The 26,152-nt window shown below is 48.8% G+C and overlaps 11 protein-coding genes across 11 annotated transcripts; 8 read left to right on the top strand and 3 right to left on the bottom strand.

The window, feature by feature from the left end:
- Positions 1-282: 282 nt before the first annotated feature.
- On the top strand, positions 283-1,325 carry SNOG_12900 (hypothetical protein; the record flags this gene model as incomplete). Its single annotated transcript, XM_001803064.1, has 2 exons — positions 283-349; positions 541-1,325. 2 exons carry the CDS (start codon positions 283-285, stop codon positions 1,323-1,325), a joined length of 852 nt encoding a protein of 283 aa, XP_001803116.1.
- Positions 1,326-1,879: 554 nt separating this feature from the next.
- Positions 1,880-2,616, top strand: SNOG_12899 (hypothetical protein; the record flags this gene model as incomplete). Its single annotated transcript, XM_001803063.1, has 2 exons — positions 1,880-2,094; positions 2,145-2,616. The coding sequence occupies 2 exons, from the start codon at positions 1,880-1,882 to the stop codon at positions 2,614-2,616; spliced, it is 687 nt and encodes a 228-aa protein (XP_001803115.1).
- Positions 2,617-5,890: 3,274 nt separating this feature from the next.
- On the bottom strand, positions 5,891-6,320 carry SNOG_12898 (hypothetical protein; the record flags this gene model as incomplete). The annotated part of the gene is made up of 2 exons (XM_001803062.1): positions 5,891-5,899; positions 5,931-6,320. 2 exons carry the CDS (start codon positions 6,318-6,320, stop codon positions 5,891-5,893), a joined length of 399 nt encoding a protein of 132 aa, XP_001803114.1.
- Positions 6,321-7,745: 1,425 nt separating this feature from the next.
- SNOG_12897 (hypothetical protein) lies at positions 7,746-14,249 on the top strand (the record flags this gene model as incomplete). Its single annotated transcript, XM_001803061.1, has 3 exons — positions 7,746-9,819; positions 10,060-10,283; positions 10,671-14,249. The coding sequence occupies 3 exons, from the start codon at positions 7,746-7,748 to the stop codon at positions 14,247-14,249; spliced, it is 5,877 nt and encodes a 1,958-aa protein (XP_001803113.1).
- A 273-nt stretch (positions 14,250-14,522) lies between these two features.
- Positions 14,523-15,673, bottom strand: SNOG_12896 (hypothetical protein; the record flags this gene model as incomplete). The annotated part of the gene is made up of 2 exons (XM_001803060.1): positions 14,523-15,364; positions 15,469-15,673. 2 exons carry the CDS (start codon positions 15,671-15,673, stop codon positions 14,523-14,525), a joined length of 1,047 nt encoding a protein of 348 aa, XP_001803112.1.
- An 800-nt stretch (positions 15,674-16,473) lies between these two features.
- On the top strand, positions 16,474-16,769 carry SNOG_12895 (hypothetical protein; the record flags this gene model as incomplete). Its single annotated transcript, XM_001803059.1, has 2 exons — positions 16,474-16,610; positions 16,718-16,769. The coding sequence occupies 2 exons, from the start codon at positions 16,474-16,476 to the stop codon at positions 16,767-16,769; spliced, it is 189 nt and encodes a 62-aa protein (XP_001803111.1).
- A 2,055-nt stretch (positions 16,770-18,824) lies between these two features.
- Positions 18,825-20,048, top strand: SNOG_12894 (hypothetical protein; the record flags this gene model as incomplete). The annotated part of the gene is made up of 2 exons (XM_001803058.1): positions 18,825-18,848; positions 18,910-20,048. The coding sequence occupies 2 exons, from the start codon at positions 18,825-18,827 to the stop codon at positions 19,963-19,965; spliced, it is 1,080 nt and encodes a 359-aa protein (XP_001803110.1). The 3' UTR covers positions 19,966-20,048.
- On the bottom strand, positions 19,943-20,830 carry SNOG_12893 (hypothetical protein). Its single transcript, XM_001803057.1, has 2 exons — positions 20,536-20,830; positions 19,943-20,481 (listed from the first exon to the last, which is right to left on the bottom strand). Exons 1-2 carry the CDS (start codon positions 20,750-20,752, stop codon positions 20,027-20,029), a joined length of 672 nt encoding a protein of 223 aa, XP_001803109.1. The 5' UTR covers positions 20,753-20,830; the 3' UTR covers positions 19,943-20,026.
- Positions 20,831-21,664: 834 nt separating this feature from the next.
- Positions 21,665-22,646, top strand: SNOG_12892 (hypothetical protein; the record flags this gene model as incomplete). Its single annotated transcript, XM_001803056.1, has 2 exons — positions 21,665-22,295; positions 22,573-22,646. 2 exons carry the CDS (start codon positions 21,665-21,667, stop codon positions 22,644-22,646), a joined length of 705 nt encoding a protein of 234 aa, XP_001803108.1.
- An 80-nt stretch (positions 22,647-22,726) lies between these two features.
- Positions 22,727-23,933, top strand: SNOG_12891 (hypothetical protein; the record flags this gene model as incomplete). Its single annotated transcript, XM_001803055.1, has 2 exons — positions 22,727-23,657; positions 23,911-23,933. 2 exons carry the CDS (start codon positions 22,727-22,729, stop codon positions 23,931-23,933), a joined length of 954 nt encoding a protein of 317 aa, XP_001803107.1.
- A 429-nt stretch (positions 23,934-24,362) lies between these two features.
- On the top strand, positions 24,363-26,026 carry SNOG_12890 (hypothetical protein; the record flags this gene model as incomplete). The annotated part of the gene is made up of 3 exons (XM_001803054.1): positions 24,363-24,375; positions 24,482-25,183; positions 25,272-26,026. 3 exons carry the CDS (start codon positions 24,363-24,365, stop codon positions 26,024-26,026), a joined length of 1,470 nt encoding a protein of 489 aa, XP_001803106.1.
- Positions 26,027-26,152: the final 126 nt, after the last annotated feature.

Genomic DNA, 26,152 nt, shown 5'->3' with positions numbered 1-26,152 from the left:
TTGGAGGCTGTGAATGATTGGTGCAGCCAGGAATAGCGACTCATCTTGTAGGAGAGTTAATGGTCGTGGGCTGAGGTGAGTACCTAGGCATGGCATGGTTGGGGCGCTCATGTGTGAGCCTTACGCTACTCGTACGAGTATCATCACTGATCCACAAGATGGCCGCTCAGACCGCAAATCATTCTGGTATATTTAAGAACAGTACACATCTGCATAGAATCCATAAAGCAGTTACTCATACGGCTACGACACTTTTCATCCAAAGTCACAAGCTCCTGCAGAATGATGAAGCTCATCTACTTGCCGCTGCTCCTAGCAGCGTGGTTGATCTCCGCTGATCTTGTCGCTGGTATGTACTCTATCGTGTGGTGAGAAGAAATTGCTGATTCGAAGATTTCGCAGTGCCTGCTATAATGGGCAAAACACCAAGACATATCAAAGCCGTTTACGACAATGACATCCTCGACCAACGTGAGAATGCGACCCGAAATACATTTCCACGAGCTCAGCGAGAAATATGCAGTGCTCCACGACGGTCAGATAGTCATCAGCGCCGCAGTCTTATTCCAGCCAAGAGTGTCGACAATGTCTTTCTCATTCGACGTACTATGAGCCTGCCTGAGCCAGGACACGAGGAAGAGTTCATCATGAAGGAAACGGCTGATGCGGTTCCTGCGGTATGGGAATTTGTGCATGATGAAAAAGGCGTGAAAGAGGAAATCGATATGAACACTGCTCTCTTCCAGGACTTCAAACAAAAGCGAAGTGTAGCGGCCATAGAGTTGAAAGGTTGTACCGTGTTAGCAATCATAAGTCGTAAAGGCGTATACATGGGACATTATTGGGAGGATATCTCGTTCGTTACGGATCAGTCGTTGATAGGAGGTGAAGACACACAGGAGGCCATTTTTGAACGGACAGTACTTAATGGAATCCGGGATGGCATAAAGGGACCAAAACGCGCAACGCAGATGTCTTTCACGAGGTTCGCACAGGAGCTTGGTGACGAACACGTTCGAGCTTTTCTCATACGTCCCGATAGGAACTCAGCTGATGGCCCGGAAGGATATCCCGTCCAATGGCAGAAGATGAAAGAGGTGGTAGTGAGTATTATGCCCAAGATTGCGGAGGACGGAAGATGGAATGAGGTTATCTACACAGCAGGTGCCACGAGGCAGGTTCTACAAAGAACTTCGGCAGGTAGAGTTTTGTTCAAAATAGACCCCGAACATGTTGAGAAAGCCTCTCGAAGAGCCAAAGCCACGCGCTTGGCTGTCTTGTGGGTTGAGACTCGGGAGGTCTACCGCGATGAGTGGCAGGAATGAAGATTTCATGGTGATGGAGCCTTTCACAATTCATAAATAGTCTTGAGGGTGCTGAACGTTGAGGCTTCTCTTTGTATTCCCGCTTACGCACAGCAATTTTGGGTGGAGTTCTAGTATTTGGTCTCATCATTATCATCATTGCTTTGCTATAAAACCTCATAATGCAAAAACTGTTTTCTTCTTGTTTACATGGATCATTACACTTGGATCGGCAGGCATATAACATATATGATTGGTAAGCTACCAGGATCCTCCCTCTCAGAGCATACGAGGCCAAATTTATCACCATCTGCTAAAAGGTCATCACAGCTTGCGAAAGATGCAGTATGACGTGGCCGACTGTGCCGCGCTGCTGCCTTTATATTAACTCGAGCTAAGAAGCGACCCAACGCAAAGGCCTTGTTCGGTGTTCATCAAACTTTCCGACATACCCACACTGGCCGTTACTTGAGCACCACCAACATGAAAAGTTGCCTTCCTAGTGCTTTGCAAGATGCTATATGCATGGGCCAACCCGACTGATTGAATCAAACTTGACCCCGAGCCCTGTCAGTATGAGAGAACGACAGAAAGAGCTGAATGGAGGCCTTGAGCTAGCAATACCTGCATCATCCCAAGAAGTCATCGCACGACTCTTGACCCTAGGTGCAACACTGAACTCACGCTCATGCCTTACTTTTCTTGCAAGACAGGAGCCTGCTATCCTCCAACTGCTGCTAGATTTCGGCTGGGATGTTAATTCCACTGAGACAAACTTTGCCACTGTCCAGTAAGCTTGAAATACAAACACAATCAAAATTACCTCTCACAGGCAAGTAGCCTCGCCGTCGAATATGAAATTTCGCTCGGCTGGTTGCTCGAACACGGCGCAGATCCAAGCGTCAGTTCAGAAAGACGCACCATAGGATCCTGCCTTCAACGTGCCACGGCGCTTGACTACGCGTCGAAGCGGTCCGATGCCACTGCAGTCAACTTATTGTTGTCCCATGGCGCCAAACTGGACGCAGACGCCATCTACTACGCCATTGGTCTTCGCTATCAGAAAAACGGCACAGCCACGTTACAAGCGCTGATTGATCATGGTGCTGACGTCAATTACGTTTCGGAAAAGTACTTCACGCCGCTCCACCACGTCGTCCTCAGAGGTCAACTGGACAAACTCACACTACTGCTGGAACGAGGCGCGGATCCGAGCATTAAGGCGTTGCGGCGCCAAATCTCTGCGCTAGAATTTGCGAAAGAGAAGGGTTACACAGACATGGCTGAGATGATGGAAGCTGCAAGTCGCTAGAATACGCCTTGAGATGGCCGATCCACTCAAACATGTATGGTGAGAGTATGGTTTCAGTACAAGCGTAGTACAATGGTTATTTTGGGAAGGTTAACTGTCCTTCTACGTTGCATTGTTGTTTCTAAGCACATATGCCATGCAAAACTATCGCGAATCAGTTTGATCCTTGCATACGATTTCTGGTCAATTCTTCCGGAAAGTCACCTGCATTCACCTTGTCAAATCATAATCACAGTGCGCGATAGATATGAGCTTTGTGTATAGTATAATAATTAAGATAACAAGTTTAATATAGAAGAGTAGAAGTACTAATGCGTAAACTACAAGATCTAGCTAGTTAACGTGTAGAATTTGACTTGAAAATAGCACGTATATAGGACACGTCTTAGACCACGAGTGTATGCTCTACTGCGTGTCCACCCACATAGCCACCTCGAAGTTCTATGACCTGAGCGTACTGCCTAAGCCGACCACGCGAGGCGATTGCGTACATTACCACACCCGACGTAAACATCTTCAACGAGGAAGCTTTAAAGGATCTCACTTGAAACAATGAGAGAATGTGTGATTCATAAGATGAACTGCTTAACCCGGCTTTTTCTTTCCGCTTTATCGTTTCTTTCCGCTTTATCATCTCCACATGGAAATCTAATGGCCGTGTAACCAAAAACTCCTAGTCATAAACAGCCACTTCCGTCGAAGGTTCAGTCAAATCGTATCTATAGACCGATTCTGCTGGCACTATTCTGACCTGCGTAAGTGCTAAGTTGAAGCGGATACAGCCTCAAATTCCTACAACAAATGGCGTGTACGAACGCTGGCCGGCCATCTGCGCTGCTAGACCTTCCTCCATCCATCTGTCCGGATCGAATCGCAAAGGATTATCCCAGTGAGCCGAGCTCCAGGAAGATCACCATTACGCTTACAATACCCGCCTATTCACCCTCAGTTACTCACTGCTTATATAAGCAGTAATACGTAGAGGGCTACCATGGTAGTATGTCCTATGAGTAGCCCTTCAAATACTCTGCAAACTACGAAAATCTCTTCGAAGAGATAGGTAGCCATCGCGGAGGAGCTGGGACGTATGACGAGATACAGCATCCTTTTTTTGACTGTTTCATTGAAGAGGTTCTTCGCCTCCATAGTCCCAGCTTCCAAACCGCACGTATGCCAAATAAGATACAGTCCTATCAGGACGGCACTTGTTTCCACGCTTCGGGAAGTGAAGCGGAGCATCAATTTGGAAGGCCGTCGGCTTCAGCTCACCTGACGTGCGCACAAAACACAACGCTGTCTGTCATATAGGTACTAGGTAAGCGCTACGGGTCTAGCTGCCGCTCACACAGCCGCTTGGAGCAAAACAGGATTGTAGAGTAATCGAACCAACTCGCTGAAAATGGCACATTATGGGAGTATTCTGAGCGCTAAGCCGAGATGGTTAAGGCCCACAGGTACTCGCGTTAGAGTTCAGAACCTCCGTTTTACCGAGAGCAACTCCATTCCTATCTCCATCTTGGAAACGGAGCCTAATTAGTTCAAAGCGGACATTAGGGATTGGAAACGGAGCAACCGAATTGGTCGTCGGACCGTTTCACGGCAATTTATGTCTGCCGCGATGCTATTCTAAAACCGGAGTCAACCGACTAAGCTCTTTCTCGGTCAACAGAAAGCAGACAAAGATCTTCCAGCCCAGCAAAAAGTTGGTTTAGAAACTCACGATCCTGCGATCATTAGCACCATAACCGATTGCCAACACCCTTCCATGAGGACCTAGCTCGGCGAAGACATCACACTCAAGCAATCAGCCGATCATAATAACCTGGAGTCGCTATGGATCGTAGTACAAGGCCACGATATGCTTGATAACCCCGCACATCCTGAGATGTGAGAGGCTTGAACTAGCTTGCGCCTCAGTCTACGATCTCACGACTTTCAGCTCGGACCATTCAGGAGATGTCGATGCACTTGCGTCATCTGCTGGGCCCGATGGCACGAAATAAAATGAGTATGCTAGCCACTGCGAGTTGAGTATGGCGAATATGCAGCATTAACTTCATGGTAGGCGTGCCGGCAGCCACGAGCAACCTCATCCGTTGCCAATAGTCTACTTTCTGCACAAGTGAAGCCCGTGGGGCGCTCTACATGCTCTTCTAAACGGGTTTCGTCTTCATGCTGGACAATTCTCCCAGCTAGTGTATCTTTAGCTTCGCTTATTGCAGCACATGCTTACTGTTGGAGAGATGGTGCCTTTGATGACATCATACTGGCACTGAACATCCCAAAGTTGCAATCAAGGAACGTTTCGCATGAGCATTTCAGGACATGTATTCTGGGCGGGCGTAAAGGTAGCCTCATTAGCAAGCCGTGCTAGTATGAGCTTTCTCTACAAAATATTCTTGTCGACTCTTGACTACCAGAACGATGTATTTAACTTTCCACCTGTGGGACCGAGAAAAGCAAACAGACAGAGATAGTTCATAAGCGTGTTCCACTATCAGATTGGCAGCGCTACCTGGTTAATTATCGCCGCACCATTTATTGTAACATCGATCCGCGATAACTCGATAAGCCTATATAGACTAAAACCATACAGTAAAAAGGTATAGCTCTATTTCTCCTACATTTTGTCTCCAATTAGGTTCTTGGGGAAACACACGCTAGAATTAAGTAGAACATCAAGAACAGCTATCTTAAACGTAGAATATTGACGTCGCTAGAATTGCGGGCCACAGTAGTAGTGCTACGAAGTCAATTATGCTTTCTACTTAAAAATCAAGAAACCTCCATGGTGTCTACTTAGACATGGATACATATAGGATCTATGCCTGGGCCATAACCCAGTCAATCGTTCGAAGTACCGCCTTGATTTCAGGCCCTCTCTTTGGGACATCATGCAACCCTGTATGGAGTACCGTCTTTACTCGAGAATCGTCGCATAAGCTCCGAGCTACTTCGGCCATTTTGATCATGGTTTGGGAGTCATTTCGTCCCCACACGTGGACAGTCGGGATCTGAATCTTTTGCGCTAGGAAAGATGGCAACATTACGCAGGGAACAGCATCGCGCTCTCCACATCGCAAGATGTCCATATCGAACTGCGGGAAATGAGAATTTTCGAAAGTTGCATCGACAACTGTCTGCTGTAGTACGGTAACGAACTCTCGCTCTCCCATCGTTAGGTCTTCGCTGCTGCAAATTGACCGATCCGCTATGTTGTATTCGAGAGCCCGTAAATTCGAAATGATTTCATCTCCCATGGTACAGTCTGAACTCATTGGTACTGTGGTTGAGAAAAGGCATGCAAATCTGACTCCTGGTGCATTGCCGATCTTTTGCTGGTGGTAGAGATATGATAATGTCAGAGCTGCGCCCTGGCTGAATCCGACTATGCCCTCGAAAGGTCCTTCCTCTGCGATAAGGTCCTCTACATATTCAACCGCTCGTGCCATATGAAATGGTGCATAATTCTGGGTGAAGGTGAAAAATGGACCTGGGTGGTATTCGGGAACGCCTGTTGGCAAAATGTCAATGACGCATGGCAGAGTTTGGATGAAATGCGCACCGGGCCCTCGCTCGCATTCGAATGGTCCGTCTGTGAAGACAAGCTCTATGCTTGGGTCTAGCTGGTGCTGCAAATTGGCGATCTGAGCTTCGAAAATTGCGCCCGAGCTGCCGGCACCATGGAGACACAGAATCCGCATTTTGCACGAAGAAAGTTGAAGGTGATTACTACCATACTCTGGAGAAGAGACTCGTTGAACAATAGACTACATGTACGGACAACAACCTTGCAATAGACCCCCGCTGCATCTTGTCACGCTGGAAGGCTTCCCGATTTGGACACGGGCCGAACCGAGCCCCGAGCGTGAGCCTCTTTACCCATCCGGGGCACGGCGGTTGTCCTCATGTGGTACGCCTAATACAGCACATCGCCGTCCGACCAGATCAGATTGTGTCGTTGTCGATCCATTGCGCAACGCGATGGAGTGGGGAACGCGTCACGTACAATCGTATTGAAGTGGCCACACTTTGTACAGCGGAGCTCGTACCATAGGTCATCAAGGGCAGCATGCAATTGGCCTATCCAAGCATGTATATTATTAACTTCACCCCCCTCTCTGACCCGGAATGTTTTAAGCATACTCCCCGCCCGCTGCACTCCTTTCTACACCTATCACGAGGCATTCTTTCTATATGTATAGCTATTTCAACCCCTTCAGCACTTTTGCCCTTGAGGGAAGAAACATTAGCAGCCTTCGAAACCGAGAATTACAGCGTGTTCCTTCAAGACAGACAATCGGAGGTCCAACCACCTAGTTCAATCATCTTGCATTTCACTCTACTTAAACAAAATATAGCATGAACTGCCCGGACAAACAAGAGCCCATCGCCATTGTCGGTGCAGCATGTCGATTCCCTGGTGAAGCGTCCTCCCTAGGCTCTCTATGGGACATGATCAGCAAGGTCAAAACAGGGCACTGTCCAGTTCCAAAGGACAGATGGGATAGCGAGCGCTGGTATCATCCTAACCCCTGACCGCAAGGGCGGAATCGTTCCACGTCATGGGTACTTCATTAAACAGGATATCAGTCAATTTGACGCGCCATTCTTTTCAATGACAGCCAAAGAGGCTGCTGCTATGGATCCGATGAAGAGGTTGTTGCTTGAAGTAAGTTATGAAAGCTTCGAGAATGGTAAAACTCCTTTGAATCGAGCCGATGGCACACCATACTAACTTTGGTGTCTAGCCGGCATTTCGGTCAGTGTTCTGATGAACAGCCGCACCGGTTGCTACGTCGGCTGCATGACAAACGACTACGAGACGATTAGTCTGCTCGATACCTACGACATTAGCAATTCCGCAGCATTGGGCGTGAGCGAAGCGATGACTGCAAATCGTATCTCATGGTTTTATGGTCTCAAGGGACCGAGCTTGACTATCGATACCGCGTGCAGCTCCTCAATGTACGCTCTTCACTATGCATGCCAGTCGCTTAGATTAAAAGAAACAAATATGGTAGGTTTAAGCGCTGCCATATGCATACAGTCCACTGATTTTGTTCTAGTCACTTGTTGCTGGTGTCAATCTCATCATCGACCCCAAGGGTAGTCACGTACTCACAAACATGCACATGCTCAGCCCTGACGGTATCTCGCACACATTCGACGATCGAGCTAATGGATATGGTAGAGGAGATGGTATTGCCTCCTTAGTCCTCAAACGACTGTGTGATGCCATTCGAGACGGCGATACTATACGTGCCGTCATACGCGGCACTGGTGTTAACGCCGATGGTAAGACACCTAGTGTCACACAACCTAGCGCCAAAGCACAAGCCGATCTAATCAATCAGACCTATGAGGATGCAGGCTTGGATCAGTCAGATACGGGGTACTTTGAATGCCACGGTACTGGTACACCCGTAGGTGACCCTCTGGAATTGACTGCTATTGCCACCACCATCGGAGCGGCAAGGCGATCAGCCGGGAAATCTCCACTCCCTATTGGTAGTATCAAGCCAACCGTGGGCCATACAGAAGGATGTGCTGGCCTAGCAGGAGTGTTCAAAGCTATCCTGCTGCTCGAAAAAGGAATGCTGGTACCCACGTACGGCGTGCAAAGTGTGAACCCAAAGCTCAAACTTGATGATTGGCACCTTACTCTCCCACAAAGTCTTGTAAAGTGGCCCACAACAGAACTTCGCCGAGCTAGTGTTAACTCTTTCGGATTCGGAGGCGCCAATGCCCATGCTATTCTGGACGATGCTTACCACTACTGCCAACAAAGAGGTCTTGTTGGCGACCACAACACGACTATACCTCGCCCAGACTTGGCCGAAAGAACGGATGACGGCCAAGAGACAGATGTCACCATCGGTGCTTTCAAACAGTTGTTCCTTTTCACTGGAAAAGACAAGTCCGGTGCTCAGCGGGTGGCCGATAGATTGAACACGTGGCTGCAGAATGAAGCCATGGAAAATAACACAAAAAATCTTGCATATACCCTCGCTATGCGCCGTACGCATCTGGAGCATCGGGCTTTTACGGTTGCCCGATCGCGATCGGAGCTCACAGAGCGACTCGCAAAGGGATTGCCAGCAGCTATTCGATCACAGCGCTATGGCAATAACCTTGTTATGATATTCACTGGCCAGGGTGCTCAGTGGGCAGGAATGGGTCGCGAACTCCTCGAAATTCCTGCGTTCCGCCGTAGCATAGAGACTTCACAGTCCTACCTCAAGGCTTTAGGCTGCAGATGGGATGCAACCGAAGAGTTGACAAACACAAACAACACGAAGATCAACCTTCCGGAATACAGTCAGCCTCTCTGTACAGTGGTTCAGATAGCTCTTGTTGACATACTACGATCCTGGAAGATTTTACCAACCGCCACCATTGGGCACTCCAGTGGCGAGATCGCAGCTGCATATGCCGCTGCGCTGCTATCTCAACACGATGCAGTAAAGCTGGCTTACTTCCGCGGGCTCAGCTCTTCAGCTGTTTCTAGAAAAGGTGCAATGATGGCTGTCGGGCTTGCCCAAGATGAAGCTCAGAAGTATCTCGAGAACGTCCCCCCTGGATCTGCTGTTGTAGCTTGTATCAACAGTCCTTCTAGTGTGACTCTGTCGGGAGATGTTGAAGCTATCGATCAGCTGGAAATTCTGATTTCTCGAGATGGCAAGTTTGCCCGTAAACTGGAGGTTGTCACTGCGTACCATTCTCCTCACATGAAGGAGGTCTCAGGGACCTATCTCCAGAGTATTGGAGATATAGTACCACTCCAGAGACACACTGTGGGTGATGCCCCCGTCATGTACTCATCTCTTACTGGTTGCATCATCTCTTCTGCCGAGGAATTGAACGCTCAATATTGGGTCGACAACATGCAGAATCCAGTGCAATTCTCTCAAGCTTTGCTGGCCTTACTAAAACACAGAAAAGCCAACCCAGATAGTCATCGCCAAGTTCTTGTGCAGTGGGGGGGTCTACTTGAAGTTGGACCCCACGCCGCTCTGCAAGGACCATTGCGGCAAACTATCGACACAGGCAGCAACCAGTTTGCCAAATCTGCACCTTACATATCAATGCTCTTCCGTGGCAAAGATGCATCAGAGACATCTTTAACTGCCGCAGGAGTACTCTGGTCCGCAGGCTACAACGTTGACTTGAATGCGGTCAATAATTTCGCAGCCTCCAATCGTAGCACCCCTCGGATGATTTCAGATCTACCTTCATATCCATGGAGCCATAAAAGGAGTTTCTGGCATGAGTCCTGTACTTCCCGCGCTTGTCGGTTTCCACTACACGTCCGTAATGACTTTCTTGGCATTGCCGAAGATGCTCAGATTAGTCATGAACCCCGATGGAGAAACTACCTTCGTGTCCCCGAAAATCCATGGATTGAACACCACACAGTCACAGGAACTGTATTATATCCAGGGTCGGGCATGCTTGTCATGGCCTTGGAAGGTGCACTACTCACTGCTGACTCCTCCAAGACGGTCAAAGGCTTCCGAATGAATGATGTAATGTTCGCGCGCGGAATGGTGATATCTCTCGATGATAGTGCGCCGGTAGAGACACGCTTGAGTTTCCATCCACACAGCACGAAACCCGGGTCGTTTGAGTTCTCGATCTTTTCAATGACGAATGGCCCGCCGTGGGTGAAGCATTGTACCGGGACCATCACGCTCGTATACGAACAAGAAGCAAGCGAAATAGAAGAAGACGGTCTAGATGTCGTGTGGCAACGGCAGCTAACGGTATGGAAAGCCTTGCTTCACGAAGCAGGTTCTGTTTCCCTGAACGTTAATGATTTTTACAAGAATCTGGACACTATTGGAATGCAATATGGGCCGACATTCCGCAACACAGCGTCCCTAACAGCAGTACCATCCAAGAATGCTTCTTACGGATCTGTAGCTATTCCTGATACAAAATCAACAATGCCCGGGAATTACGAATCGCCGCATGTTATACACCCAGCCACTATGGACTCTATATTTCACTTGGTAATTGCTTCTCACCATGCCGGCGGGCCACTCATTCAGGCCGTAGTACCGTATAGCATTGACGAGATCTATGTCGCCCTTGATCAGCCGAAGGAACCAGGGACTCTCTACTCTGGATATGGCCGATTGCTGTCGCATCGCGGCCGTGAAATCACAAGTGAACTAGTGGTATCCGACCAAGAGTGGTCAGAGCCGAAGCTCACAATCAAAAACTTTGGTCTTCGTCAAGTCACGTCTGATAAAGCAGGCCACGTCACTACAACCACCAACAAAACAAACTCCAAGATGATCAAAAATTGCGCCAACATCTCTTGGGTCCCTGACCTCGAGTTCTTGGCTGACGGTGGGGATCTCACAAAGTTGATATTATCCGGGACGGAGGCTTATCCAATGGACACCTGGCTAGACGCCATATTCCTGAAGCAAGCAAACAGCACAGCACTGATCATTTTGTTTGATGAGTCTGAACGTAATGTGGAGATTCTTGTTCGTCTGAAGACCAGGACTTACGGACCTAGCAAGATTTTTGCCTTTGCTACATCTCAACCCGGATCCGAGGTGATGCGAGCTGCGCTTGGTGCAAGTTCTGAGAATTTGAACATAAGCTATGATTGGCTACCAACGAGCCAAATTTTCCAGAAGCTTGCGCCAGAAGCAAATGATCTTGTCATCGCTTTAGGAGTTCCGGACATCGCCAACAACGCTGCAATTCTCACTAGGCTGTCTCCACTAGCTTGTCTCACCTATATCAAGGAGCCGAGTGAAGAAGATATTGTTCTGTCAGGGAGGACTTGTGTCAGCCGCCTGGAGGAGGATAAAATTTGCTTCCTGTTCGCAACGAGGACGAGTCCAGACTTGACTGAGCTACCAAGCTCAATTGTGCTTCTCCTGCCTGCCCAGCCATCCGATAATCTTAGCACGCTCGCAAACATGATTCAAGCGAGGCTTGATGGCTTTGGTACGTCGGTAACACAGTCAGGATTGTCTGCAAGCAGCATTGCTTCGCTTGGCGGAAAGTCAGTGATCTCGCTCCTTGAAATCGATAGTCCGCTGGTGTATGAATGGAACGAAGAACAGTTCAGCGCATTCAAGGACCTCGTATCTACGGTCAGACATCTTTTCTGGATCGCTCGTGGTAGCGTGCTCGAAAGCTGGTCGGGCGGTGTCGAATTCGCAACAAGCCAGGGTCTGTTCAGAGTCATGCGTAACGAATATCCAATGGCAATCTTGCCGAGCCTGAACTTATCTGCCGTGGCAGAAATCTGCAACGCCAAATACGCAGATCTTGTTCTGGATGTTTGGCGAGCGTCGTTAGATGAGCATGGAGAAATGGAATATGTTGAAGCCAATGGCTTGATATACGTTCCGCGTGCAACCGAGAATGCTGGTTTCGATTACGAACTGCAGCTAGCAAGCAATACGGCGAGTCCAACCTTGGCGGCGTTGGACGTTTCAGGAGAACCGCTCAAGGCGAGCCAGTCCCCCGACTCTAGAGACTGTATCTGGATCCCAGACGACGAAGCAAATTCACCGCTGGGAGCAGATGAGGTCGAAGTCAATGTTGAATGCGCGGGGCTCGGAAGCGGCTCAACACTAGATTCTGTTCGTCATGCTGTTGGCATTGTTACACGTCGTGGCGATTCTGTCACAGCTTTTGAGCTTGGTCAACATGTCATCGTGTTCTCCACCGCTGCCGCGAGAACTCATATACGCCAGAATCAGGCTATGGTCGTGTCAAAACCTGATTACCTAGAACCGCATGATGCTGTTGCGCTTGTTGAGCCGGTAGTGACTGCACAGTATGCACTTATTGAGTTGGCACGGTTGAGTCAGGGACAACTGTGTCTGTTCGATAACGCAGGAAGTGCTGTCGGCCAAGCCTTGATGCAAGTCGCGAAAGCGGTTGGCTCTGATATGTTCGCTTTGGTACATAATAAAGCAGAGCGAGACTTGATTGTGGATCGATTTGCAATCCCCACAGATCACGTCTTTGACTCGGCCCTGAATAATTTTGTGCCGCTCATTGAGAGCGCCATCAACCAACGCGGAATTGACGTGTTTGTCAGCCAGCACTCGGGTACACATATCGCTGGAGCCGTGTCTATTATGAGCGCATTTGGTCATTTTGTCGATATCACAACTGAGGGTCCCAGAGTTTCTCTTCCATCGGCCTCCAACATAACACTTACTCGCGTTGACGTGAAAGCAGTAGTAAAGGGCAGGAAGAATGTCGTCAGCAGACTTTTCCAACAAGCGTTCACCGAGTACAGCCTCCAAGGCCCTTCACACATGGTAGCCATACCAGCCACTAACCTACCAGCCGTACTGAACAATGTCCGGGCCGAACAAACCGTCATAACACTTCATGATGCAACTCCTGTGCTCATGCCTCCGCCACCCGCGCGCGAGTTGGAACTCGATGGTCAAGCGACCTACGTGCTCGTTGGTGGACTAGGTGCTCTAGGGCTGGAAATCGCCGGCTGGATGGTGAACTGCGGTGCCAAACATCTTGTTTTTTTGTCTCGGGCAGGCGGGTCGAAGAATCACGATGATCTGCAGAGGTTATCCGAGCGTTTCGTGCAAGCTGAAGCCTACAAGTGTGATGTGAACGACGCAGCCAGTGTTGCCCGTGTCTTTGATACGCTCAAGGTGGGCGGTAAGCGAATTGCCGGAGTGGTTCAACTTGCGATGGTTCTTCAAGACTGCATTTTCGAAAACATGTCCTTCCGTCAGTGGCGTAATGCAATCAGTCCCAAGACTGAGGGCTCATGGAACCTTTTGGCCAATATCTCGCCGGGCGATAAATCTTTCTTCATCCTGCTTTCGTCTATCACAGGTGTTATAGGCAACAAAGCCCAAGCAAATTACGCTTCCGGAAACACCTTTGAGGACGCGTTGGCGCATTATGCTCGTACTCATTTAGGCATCAACGCTACCAGTATTGATGTCGGATTGGTATCTGACTCATCACACTTTACCACGGCCGGAGCATTCGGTGATCTCGAAAGCTATGTAAGGCGGTATCAGCACGGTTGGCGCGGTCTACAGACCAACCTTACAGAGCTCGGCGTCGTCATGCGGGCCATCATGCGCGGCTCCACCACAAATGGACAAGAGGCACCTGCACAGCTGGTGCTAGGCTTAGGTGACGGCATCAAGCACAATGAGAGCATGGGAGGCTTCTCACGAGACAAGAAGTTTCAGCTACGCGTTGTCGGAAAAGGAGACGAAGCCGAAGGCGTTGATGCAAAGCAGGACGTAGGCGCCCTCTTGTCTAATGCAACGACTATGTTGGAGGCGACAGCAGTTGTAGAAGATAACATCAAGGAAATGATCGCTGCGTCCATGAGTATTGGTATAGAAGAGATCGATCCTCAAAAACCTCTATTTGAATATGGTGGCAAGTCCTCCCTTTCGCTTTTCGAAAATGCTTTCAACATTTCGCTAACTCCTGTAGTTGATTCTCTACAAGCCGTGGAAATTAGGAACCGGGCTCAGAAGTTTATGCGTAGCGATATTTCCGTCTTCGATATCTTGAGTGCAATGCCACTGGCGGATGTATCTGCCAAAATTTCAGCGAGGAGTCAATTGGTCAAGGTAACCGATAGTGAAGAATAGAATACGTTCTCTGACAGTATACCATTTATACAATGAGATAAGTTGAAGGGCATAAAGTAGCAGAGCAAGAACGAAGAACAGCTATTGTAAAGTGTAACGTGTCCCAAGCCCAATTGAGCTTCTCGCTTCAAGCAAAGAGGCGATAGACTTATAAGTTATCCCTGCTTGATATTAGATGTCAATTCAGCTCTTTCCACCTGACATGAAGATTCCCTAAAAGGTTACTATTATACTTTATGAACGAAGACTATTACCCAATCCTGTCAACAACCCCTACCCCAATGCCATGCAAATTCTCATCGTTTCTTTTGCTTGCTCAAGATACGCTTCTGCTTCTTTTAACGCTCTAGCTAGGTCCTGATGCAAATGATTGCGCGATCGCTCCTTTAGTTTGTCGATATGCTCCTGGAACTCACTGACGTGAAGCGTGACCAGACTGTCCAGCAAAAACAGCATTTCTCGACTGTTGACACGGTATGACGACACGAGAATGTTAACAGAACAAAAGGCAGCAGGCGAGCTGTCCAGACCGCTCTCTTGTTGGAAGGACGAGTTTGTGTTGTTTTTCTTGTCTTTCTTATGGTGTAGGTATAGGGCCTTGAAAGAGTTGGCTATTTTCGCACAGATAAGGCTAATTTGCCGAATCGCCTTAGCAAGCAACATGTTTTGCTCCAAGCTTGTCGCGCAGCATTTGCACGCCAAAAATACATACAACTTCTCCATAGCTTCACGAAACTCAGCGAGTAGTGTGTCCATGCGATTCTCGCGCGACACGGAGTCCGAAGCCAGGCATTCTAGAAAGGTAATCGAGTACAGGAGACAGTGGCAGCTGCTGTCTCCTAGTTCTGGTTCGTTCTCCGGAGACGTGAGTGCCAGCGGATCACATGTGGTGTCCATGAATGAGCCGGAGTACGTTGCCCATGTCATAGTTGTGTCTAGGAGCTGCATGTCTAAGGGACCCGAATCGATTGGGCCTTCAGTGAGTGTGTAGCCGCCGAGCAGTTGTGCCTCCAACGATTGGTCCATACTTGATGACAAGGGGAATAATGCCGTAGCACTGCGAGCGACTATACTAGAGGACGATTCACTTCCCGTCATCGCAGACTCATGAGCGGCTATATTGAGGAGGAATTAGTAAAACATTGACTGTACATTTCCGTTCATAAGGGTTTCTAGTAGGCTAGAAAGTGACTGGGGATTTACATACGTGTTCGCTTACTGTTACCACTGGTCTTCGAGCTTGCCTCGCTATTGTAGCTACATGGCGTCGTCGTGCTCCACGTCCAGGGTGTAGAAATATTTTCATTGATATGGTTGTCGTCAAACCCGCTGTGATCCAATCCGTCAAGGGTGAAGTTCTCATCATATTCCATTCGAATGTTCTCGGCGCTTAGGATAGCATCGCTGAATGAATCGCATGGCATGGTGTTCATGCTGTAGTCAGCATGCTGGTTCTCCGTCTTGGTGGAGGTCGTGGGTCAGCAACTACTTCTCGCGGGTACAGGGTTGTCTCAGTGTCCTTACTATCCGACGATCCTTGTTCTTTTGTTGTTGTCGTCTGCTGTCCGGATACACGCACTCAATATTCATTCCTACACATCTTTGGCATCGCTTTCCACCACCTGCACAGCGTGCCTTTTAGTCTCATTAGTGATTGAACTTTCTTCCGTTAAAAGGAGGCGACTGGGTGGAATAGGGAAGAGCAAACGTCTCCCTATAACTGAACAATGCCAGCACAAATGCCCATCAAGTGACATACTTTTCTCGAGCGGCAAAAGAGGCAAGCAACACGCATCTTATCGTGTGATCTTCGACTGACTGCCGCGACTGGATCGGTTTGCTTGATGAACTTAAGTACGCGCCGCCGCGGAGAACTTGTCACCAGAGTTCCAAACATTGCAGATGACTTTTTATTGTACGTGTATGCGCTCGGCGTTATGAAAAGAAAATACAAGAGAGGTATGAACGGTAAATAAAAAAGAAGATTCGAGCGCAGATTGGGATGCAAGTGCTGTTGACTATAATAGCCCAACACTCGACAGTTCGGCCGGATGGAGCAAATCGACTGAACCCAGTCTAGACTTCTTGGAATTCCGCAGCAGACAGGGTATAACAGTAACTCCATGATACTGTGGTCACAGGCAAAATCATTGTAGGTGGGCCGCTTTGCATGGGTTTGTGACAACCCGCCGAATGATTTCGCTCAAGGGATTTGACGAACAATATGGCCAAATCTTGCTTACTCATTACAATGGCTGCCTGTGTCTTCCCTGCCAGCTCTTTCCTGCCGCTAGACTCACCTACAATACGCTTGCCTATAACCACAGTAGAACACAATAAAGAATTCCTTCCTACGGAAGTGTAAGGTTGCCGCGAACTTCCGCAAAGTTTATCTGAGTAAATGCAGTCGAGCTGGGATCGTTCCAGTCCAAGGCACGTGCGGCACGCCGGCTTACTACCGCATGTAGGTTCGATCGACAAGAATCTGCAGGGGTATTATACACCCCCACCCCTCCATGAACGGGTTGATTTGTATTGTCCTTTAGCGTAACAAGGGCATATCCAGGGATCGACCCCGAAGAAAACAATTGTAGTGGAAAGAAACCCTAGTCCTGCCCCTTCTCTCCGGATCCGCGCTAACGATCCATTTATAGATAGCAACTGTACTGTAGACTCTGTAGACTGTTCTCAGGTCGTTTCTTAAGGGTGAAGGAAGTGTATCGCAGGTGTACACGCTTCCCACATGACCAGCAATATCCTTAGAGGTTGTTGTTTCAACTCTATCGTTGACAATAATACCCCTGAAACTTTATATCAGTCAAGGTCACATGCGGTACACTGTCAGGGTCTCAAAACGCCAAGTTGCAATCCAAGACTTAGAAGTGTTGGAGCTATTAGTCGAACCGATTTAGGACAGGGATTCCGCCGAGCATATATATACCGCTATACACTAAGCGCCTTCTTATCTAAACTGAAAATGCTACATCGCCTAGTGCTGCCGAGATAGCTGTATGTCAGTTATATCAGAATATCAACTATTAATATAAATTGGTAGTTGAGCAATCGCATATCTATGATAAGGTAGGTTGATTAGAGAGCTTTATTAGGTTTGACATCATGACAAATGTTAAAAAAAAGTGGTGAAGTGGGAGGGGGCAGGGGGCAGGGTAAGCAAGCATGACTGCGAACTATACCATTTAACTGGAATGGCTACCCCAAAACGGCGCAGAGTCATATGTCAAGTGACGATTGAGTAGCTGTGGTGGACCCGTCAAGGATCTTTGCACCCCCATGGCATTCGCAGTCAAACATTACGACCCAACAGCCCTTCAAATCTTGTCAACCGCGGCGCCAGGCCAATCGTATGGCAATGGTCTACGCAATTGCCGGCATATAAGGTCACCAGACGCCAAGCCGCATCTTGGATGTTTATAGCTATCATTAAGTAGTATGTACACTTCCCTCCCATTAACGGAGTGCTAGCGTGATTTGCGTGCAAGAGCCAATGCTGGGGTTCTTGTCTAATCCAATATTTAGAAAACCCCTAATTTAGCTCTTGCACGCCAAGTACGCTAGCACTTCATTCATGGGAGGGGAGTGTATTGCCGTGTCGGACTTTCGCGTGTCTACCTTCTTGGAGGAAAAACGGCTGTAAATCAGCATGAACATGTCAGCATTATGATAAACAATAAGACTCAATCTATTGGAACTCATGGCAACTAATCGACTGCTCTAACTAGGATGCGACTTGGCGTTTAGAGACTCTGTACGGCGCAAGAGCATTGGCATAACAACATTACAAATCCTACTGGACGCCGGCGCCGATGCGAATTTAGTGAGCAAGTGGTATTGCACACCAATGTCATATGCTATGAGAATGGGTGGGAGAGAGAAATCTAAGCTTCTGTTGGATAGTGGGGTGGGTCCTGCTGGGCAATCTTTGAAGGGTTGGTCGGCGAGAGCATAGGCGCGGTGGGATGGGCTCGGGGACCTCAGCATGTGGACATGATGTAGGAAGCAAAGCCAGCGGCAAGACAGAAAGCCAATGGCGAGACGGTCGATGAATATTGCGCAGAAGATATGGAGAGTAGATGTGCAGTATATAATATTGATGAGTGAATGGAGGATAGCTCGGTTTGATGGTCATGTGACCTCGGGAGCATGCGGAAGCTCTCGGAGAAAGTCCAATGTTGATCGGTTGACTCATCTACAATAGCTTAGCAACACCTGGCTGTCCTTAGATAGGAATAATGAATTGCTGCACGGCGCTCTCGTTTTGCATGTTTGTTCGTGGTATGTGACCAGCAGTCCGATCATGATGCATTATTAGCGTCCGTGATTCAGATTACCCAATCATCATCATCGCTGCCTTGGAGGCGCACGCTTCAGCCCCCACACACGCCTCCTTAGTCCTGGTAGGCGGATCAGGTCCCGTATCATGTGGCGCATGTCTTGCATGTGCGAGCCTGGTGAGTCCAAGCAGTAAGCCTTTTGCTCAGCACAGCGTACATAGAAGCTCAGCCGCTCTCATGCTCGTTCCCACGATCATTGCGGCGGCCACGTTCGCACAACAAAATGGCTGAGAAGACTGCGACCGCGGTAAGTACAACTGCCATACGAAGCGCGTACCGGGTAGGATGTATGTACTGACGCGTGGCAGACGACTTCGCTGAAGCCACCCTTCAGACAACGATCCATTCCGCCAGAATCATCGCTCTCCGCTTCGCAAACTTCGCTTTTTAATGCTGTCACCCAGCAGCCGGTTCTCGACACAGCGACTAGCATCCCCCTAACGCCGCTTGACTCGCTGCCTACCATAACTGGTCGCGGTAACGATGTCGTACTTGCGAACGACTCGATCGACCAATTCCTCAAGACAGAACTCGACCTGTCGCGCCTGAATCGCATCCATGGCCATTTGTGGATGGCAGGCCGCCCAATGCGCGCGCGCCCACTACACAGATACCGCATGATGGGTTTCAATGTGCTATTCACACAGCAAATGGACTTGCATTTGCTCAAGTTCAGTAATCACCTGCTGATCAAGCCACTGCCTGAGTGGATACTATGCGCCGACTTTTGGACCAAGCACTTGTGTAGCGACAAGGTGCTACATCAATCAGCCTGCGGATTTCTGCTCTCGTATGTCTGGCTTCTGGTCACGCCGCTGGATCTCAAGCTCGCACACGACTTTTCTCTGGTGCCTAGCTTCATAACGTGGCATTGGTGGAAGGATTTCGTGAAAGATTTCCTTGCGCCGGGGCATGTGGATATCAATACCCTTGCGCAGGTCAACAAGCGATACCAATTTGGCGATCTGAGACTCGGACGCATCAACTCAACATATCGCATTCGCTTCTTCTACTCGCACTTTGTGCGTGGGTACTTGTATGGGTACAATCGATACGTGGTCTTCTTCCAGCGAAACTTTAGTTGGATTTTGATCGTGTTCGTGTTCTTCAGCCTTGTCCTGAGCGCGATGCAAGTCGGTACCGGGCTGGATGAGTTAAAAGACAACCACGCTTTCCTTCGCGCTAGCTACATTTTCGTGGTTTTCAGCATGGTCAGCGTTATTGCTGTGCTCGCCTTGGTTGGGATGATCTTCATTATCATTTTCTTGTTCAACATGGTCACTGCGATCAATCACGCGAAAGAAGAACAACGGAAGCGGAAGAAACTCGCCCAAAAAAAGTCAGACCAAGGCAAAGAAGCTTGAATGGCAAATCATATCTATTCAGGTCCGGAAACGCCTGGCACGCCAGCCATGAAATCTACGTTCACAACTCGTCGTTCTGCCCCTCTTTCCTTGTCGGCGCCTTTCCCTTCCCCTTCAACACCATCGCTTCAACCGTGAACGTAACCTCCTTGTCCTCATCATATGTATGACTTAATTTCCCGACCACCTTTCCATCCGCTGGCTCATTACTATACAAGTCCAAATCATCGAACACGTCCTCGCACTCTGCGTCCTCCGGCTCGTCTACCCACAGCGGCAATATCGGGTAAATCGCGCCGGGCGCGAAAAACACATTGTCGTCTTGAACATTGAAGTGCTTCTGCTTCGGTGTCTTCTTGAGCCATTCTCGGACTTTGTAAGGTAGCGATGAAGTGGACATGCGCATGAGTTCGCGCTTCTCGCCGTGCGCATCGTGCCCGGACCAGGAGCCTGCATATAGTTGCTTGTTGTAGAAGATCTTTAGGTCTGGGGCGAATTCTTTGAGATCGGGGTACACTGTGACATCGCTCCGTTAGCAAGAGGTTGATATGGAAGGAACATGTTACGCACGCTCAGAGAGCTTGTAAATCTTGGCTGTGTAGGTGTTGCGGTTCAGGCACTTTCGCTGGTACGGCTGCAGGTCGGCGGTGTCCCATTTCGCGCTCCAGAGAGCGCCGGCGGGGGTCGGGTCGGGAGATGGCGATGCTGCCGATTCATTTGGAGAGTCTTCTGCTGCAAACGTGGTTGCTGCGAGGAGCGCTGTGGACAGGAGCGTTTGCAGTCTCATGGTGAATTACGTGCTTTGCGTGCTTCAATTCGGCGACTTTCAGGCGAAGCAGTACGGAATGCGACGATTGAGTGTGGATTCGGGCTACACACCTATATACCTCCAACATGTCAATCTTGCGATTATCATGCGTTCTGTCCTTTTCCCTCAAATTTGGCCTTGAAGTCACGTTCCGCGTTGGTGTTCCGCTTCCCATATTAAGCGCAGGGATCACTTTGGGTCTAGCAGAGCGCGAGAAGGACGCGATAGATTAAAAGAACACCGTTGCCGAAGAAGGACCACTGAGCGCAAGACATTCTCCGCATTTTGTAGTATGGGGAAACTTGGGGGTGTTTTGAAGTGCTTAGCACGTTGGGGGAAATGCTTGTCACATGCCGGGTCGTACTTCGCGATTTGTCGGCAACACGTGGGCACTTCAGCGATCATCCTTCAAGCACACATTTCCTGCAAGGGCCGAAGTCGTTATCGTACTTGCTCGCCCAGCTCGCCCGCATAGGAAACTGTGAATTTGGCTCGACATCGTTGCAGTCCAGGAACTAGGAAATCGGCATGCGAAATGACGTCGCGATCTACGGTCGCTGCCCCTGCTTCCTCTCTTTCCCTCTCCAACCACCAACCAGATGTCGACACACCACAACTTTAACAACTTTCTATCACGAAACAAGTCATGTCTCCGAAAGTCGAGCTCTCTAGATATGGTGAAAGGCCCATATCGCCGAGAAGCTACCACCGTACGGTAACGGTCCAGGAACAGGTTTTATGTACCTGCTTATCGCATTCGTAGACTTTGCTGGAGAGTATACTCCCGCTCGTAAAGGCCATCTCTCAGTATAGTATATTGCTCTCTACCATCTTTCGTCTTCTAGTACCATTTTCTCGTTTTCGCGCAAGCCAGTTGCCCACGTTGCAGTCATGCATTTCCCATGGCACCCCAAGGAAAAGCCGGGCACGTTGCCGACAGTAGAAGACGATCGGAAAGACAGTGCAAGCGTCGTCAGGGCCTCAACCACAAAATCTGCACCAACACATAGGCCTTCTACACGCACCCAAGACCCGCCGCGAAGATCCTCTCACACTAGCTCCCAACCTCATATATATCGTGGCGCATCAATCAAGGCTGAGAAGCCTCAACGTCCCGAGCTTCAGCGACGAAGCACAACTGCACGGACACGGTACATCGACATGCTTCTTGGACTCGACCATGTCTCGCCTTTCCACAACATCCTTGCTTCGCTGTCCGTGTGGATCTTATTAGCCGGATACATTGTATTCCCAGCCACCTTTAACAAGCTGCAAAAGGGCAATTACGATGAAAAAGCAGACACTGATCTCAAGAAACATGCGCTCGAAACTGTGCGAAATGTGCCGCTAATGTATGTTGCTGCATTTGCATGTGGTCTAGGCGTTGCTGGATGTCTGTGGCTGTGGTGGAAGCATCGGAAGAATTACGTTTGGGTCATCAACCGCATCTTCCTTCCTGCGTTGCTGAACTCAATCGCTGGACTGGTATCGACCCTAGTCAACATTTACTCTGCTCAAGATGGTGAGTCGCGATGTTTACACGAGGTAACCATGCTGATGCAATGCAATTAGGCCAGTACTCAGTCACCGCTAAGGTGACGGTCGTCGTGACTGCGGCTTGTTCGGCAGTTGCTGCTTTGCTCTTCCTGTTGTACAATATGGTAATGCTAAAGCTGGTCAAGAGAAAGCACGAGAGAGAAATACGAAATGCAGAGCGTTATGACGATGGGGATAGAGCTTCTGTGGGTAGAGCTTCTGTGGATCAAGGGCGAAGTCGGCACGTTGTATGATAATCATAGGGTGCAAGGCAGCCGTTCACCCCTATGCTGCGCCACATTATGTCAGCACACCGGTGACCGCGTCCCAGTATTAGATAGACTCTGTTATCCGCAATGATTTGCGACAATTTTGATCCTCAGACGAAGTTGCGACATTTAGGTGATGTCGTCCACGATGCAAAACCGATCTCGAACATCGCTTATACATCTTCCTCAAGAGCTCCAAGACGTTATCGCCAACTTCATCCTCGATGAACACGGCAGAAGACACAGCCTCTTGAATTTATCTTACACTTGCAAACGACTTCGAGCTTCATGTTTGCCCATGATCTACGAAAACATTGAAGTTCACGGCTACCTTCCCAGATCGTGTGTAAGAATCTTTTCTCCAAATACAAAGCACCTCGAACTGGCAAGAACTCTTTCAACTTCATCTGCCTCCGTGGGTCAATACATCAAGACACTCGAGCTCAAAGGCGTGGAGCCAGAACAAGCCATCGCAGAGCAGATCCTGGAGCATACAACTAGTCTCAAGACTTTTGTCTACCAATTCGAAGTCCAATGCAACTACGATGGATTAGGTACGTGGCCGAACGCGCAGACTCTTACGCGTGCACTGGCGAATGTCGGGCAGACTCTGGAGCATCTGGAAGTCACGCATCAGTTCCAAAGCGATTTATTCGGCCTGATGGGACCGTTCTTTCCACCTCGCGCCTTAATTTTCAAAGAGCTGGTAGTGCTCAAGAGTCTCTCTGTAACTCTCAGCCTGCTGTTGGGCTGGCGTCCTGACAGTACTACCCGTCTTGCGGAAACGCTTCCGAGTGGTCTAGTCCGTCTGAGTATCGAATATAGCCCGCAGATGCCTGAAGATTGTCAATGGCAAGCTGAGGACGTATTGCGAGTATTGGAAGAATTTGTTGCGGGAAAGAGATGGATGAAGACCACGCCGCATCTAGATTCGATCACTTTGAACGACACAATCTGGTCTCCAGACAAGGGCCAGCAGGAGAAGACCCGTAAAGCTGCAAAAGACATGTTCGAGCAAAATGGGCTGCAATGTTTTGCGTCAAGAGTTGGCGTATGGGACTGGGAAGATGATGATGACTGTAGGTCTTCACAAAATGAGCACAAGGACTGGCATGCTGACTTAGAGCTAGTGTATATATGATGGCATTTAGCCGCTGTCAATTTGTTTGCGACCTCGTGGCTGCCAATCATGAAAGATCAGAGATGCACCAGAGACGTATTCTGTTTAATCCGGATCTTGGAAATCAAACCTGCAAGCATGCACTCTTCATATTTGTTTCTCGCTTGTGACTTGAACCAAAATTCAAAGCCAAGGGATACGATGTATTTGAGCAAATATTCGAAGTCGACACTAGATCATTCCATGATTTGAGGATGCTTAAAGTTAGCTTATCTTCCAAGTCATGCGCTCGGAGATATCCAAAATTAAAACAGACACGAAAATTATTCATGTATGGTCGGGTGGGAAACGCCACCGTCCGCAACGCTGTCGATGAATATGTAGTCGCTTTGGCAGTCTGAGTATTGATCTGGTTCATGGACGAACGCTTGAATTGAATGAGCTAAATGCGCAATTCCATTGCTGCATCGTCGCAGCCAGTGACGGAAAAGAGGTCGAAGCTAATTACCAATAAGGCCTAGCACCAATGACGTATGCCCGCATTACGTTTCCCCAAGACGAACGAATTAAGAATACCTGTTTTCGATAAGGCTTACTTTGAACGGTGATTTTATCACCCATCTTTTGTCACATCTTTCAGCTTCTGGTCTAGTTTCACTCTGAAATGGCGCCATCCAGTCCCTGACAGCACGGCTGTTGTCACAGATCTGGCCTTACGCATTTTCTCTCCATCAGTCCCTCTATACACTTGCGACTTCGATCCGCGAATATGGCACCGTATAGACAAGGAACTCTACCTACATGAAGCACAGCAAAAGGCATATCTCTATGTCGCACTCGCCAACGAGGATAAGCTTACAGCTGAAGACAAAGTAGTAACGGATATCAGAATCAGCGAGCTGCCTCCCCCCTCTAACTCAACCGAGTTGTGGGAGAGTAGAACTTGCGGAATCTGGGTGCGGATAAGCAAGTTCTCTGATGACGTTGGCCAGGCTGTGACAGGTGTAGACGTTCTCTTTGGCACAGATGCCGTTGATCCACGACCACAATGGGATCTCACGCAATCATCACTTCAGCTCGATTATCAACCAGAAATCCCGGTTGCAAGGCTAAGCGTGCGCCATGGCCGGGCCATACGCAATATTCGTGAAGCCTTGAGGGTCAATAAGGATGGCACATTCAAAATACTTCAGATCTCTGACGCCCACATGGTCACTGGCGTCGGAATATGCAATGATGCAATTGATGCACATGGAAAGAATCTGCCTGAGAGCCAGGCTGATTCACGCACGGTAGACTTCATCAACCAGATCGTGGCGGCCGAGAAGCCGGATCTTGTAATGCTGCCGGGAGATCTGTTGCACCATGATATTCCCGATAGCCAAACCGCCCTTTTCAAGCTGCTAGCTCCTCTCATCCAACATAAGATCCCGTACGCAATGGTATTTGGCAATCATGATTGCGAGGGTGACTACGCATTGTCTCGTAAGTGGTCGCAGTTCCTAGACTGTTTTGTCATACACGACCACTGGGCAATACCTAAAAGCAGTCAACTTTTCTGATTGAACTATAGGTGAAGAACAAATGGCGATAATTGAGACTCTGCCATATAGCCTCTCAGAAGCAGGCCCAGAGCAGGTTGATGGTGTAGGCAATTTTTACCTTCAAGTCCTGTCTTTCGACCCATCAGAACGACCGGTATTGACTTTGTTCTTCCTGGACTCGCACAGTGCGATAGGTGAATCGTCCTCCAAGCCCGACTATAAGCCCATTCAGCCGAGCCAAATCGTCTGGTACGAGAAGACCTCTGAAGCGCTACGACATGAGCGTGTCAAGGATGCTAAAGACGATAATTTCCATTTGTCTTTCGTCGTCCAACATATTCCTATACCAGAGTTCGCAGACAAGAATCTTGTTATCCGAAGTGGCCATCGAAGAGAACCAACCGAATGCCCCAGTAGAGACTTCTCATTCTACGACGCTTTAGTCAGGCAAAATGCATCAGCAATAATTTGCGGCCACGATCACGTAAACAACTTCTGCGCTCAATTACAGCAATGGCCACAACAAGATGGCACCAAAATTCCTAGTCATCTTTGGCTAATCCATGGAGGTGGCAGTGGATTTGGAGGTTACTGTTCGTACGGCCAGACGCGATATTATCGACAGATGCGGGTTTTCGAGCTTAACGTAAGAAACAAAGATTTGAGGACTTGGATGCGGGAAGAATACAAGTCGCACAGAGTGGATGAGCTGGTGCTGGTGCAGAATGGAGCGGCGATCGATCCATCAGAAGATGATGAACGTACAAGCTACATAACGAGCTGATGTTTGCAGAGTTATCAGTTCAAACTGAACGGTAGCCTTAAATTTGGTATCAGAAGTCGGATGAAGGAAATATGATTTCATCACGACATATACCATGCCCGTGAAGCGGCGAGGAAAGCATACTAA

The sequence above is a fragment of the Parastagonospora nodorum genome (assembly GCF_000146915.1).
Source record: "Parastagonospora nodorum SN15 chromosome Unknown scaffold_24, whole genome shotgun sequence".
Lineage (NCBI taxonomy): Eukaryota > Fungi > Ascomycota > Dothideomycetes > Pleosporales > Phaeosphaeriaceae > Parastagonospora > Parastagonospora nodorum.
This window is presented reverse-complemented; position numbering and strand designations above follow the sequence as displayed.

What these genes read in the sequence shown, in the direction of transcription:
- SNOG_12893 (XM_001803057.1), bottom strand. Translation starts at nt 20,752, where the DNA reads ATGAGACTGCAAACGCTCCTGTCCACAGCGCTCCTCGCAGCAACCACG. An exon ending in GATTTACAAGCTCTCTGAGC is followed by an intron (nt 20,482 to 20,535) that starts GTGCGTAACATG and finishes GCGATGTCACAG; the next exon opens with TGTACCCCGATCTCAAAGAA.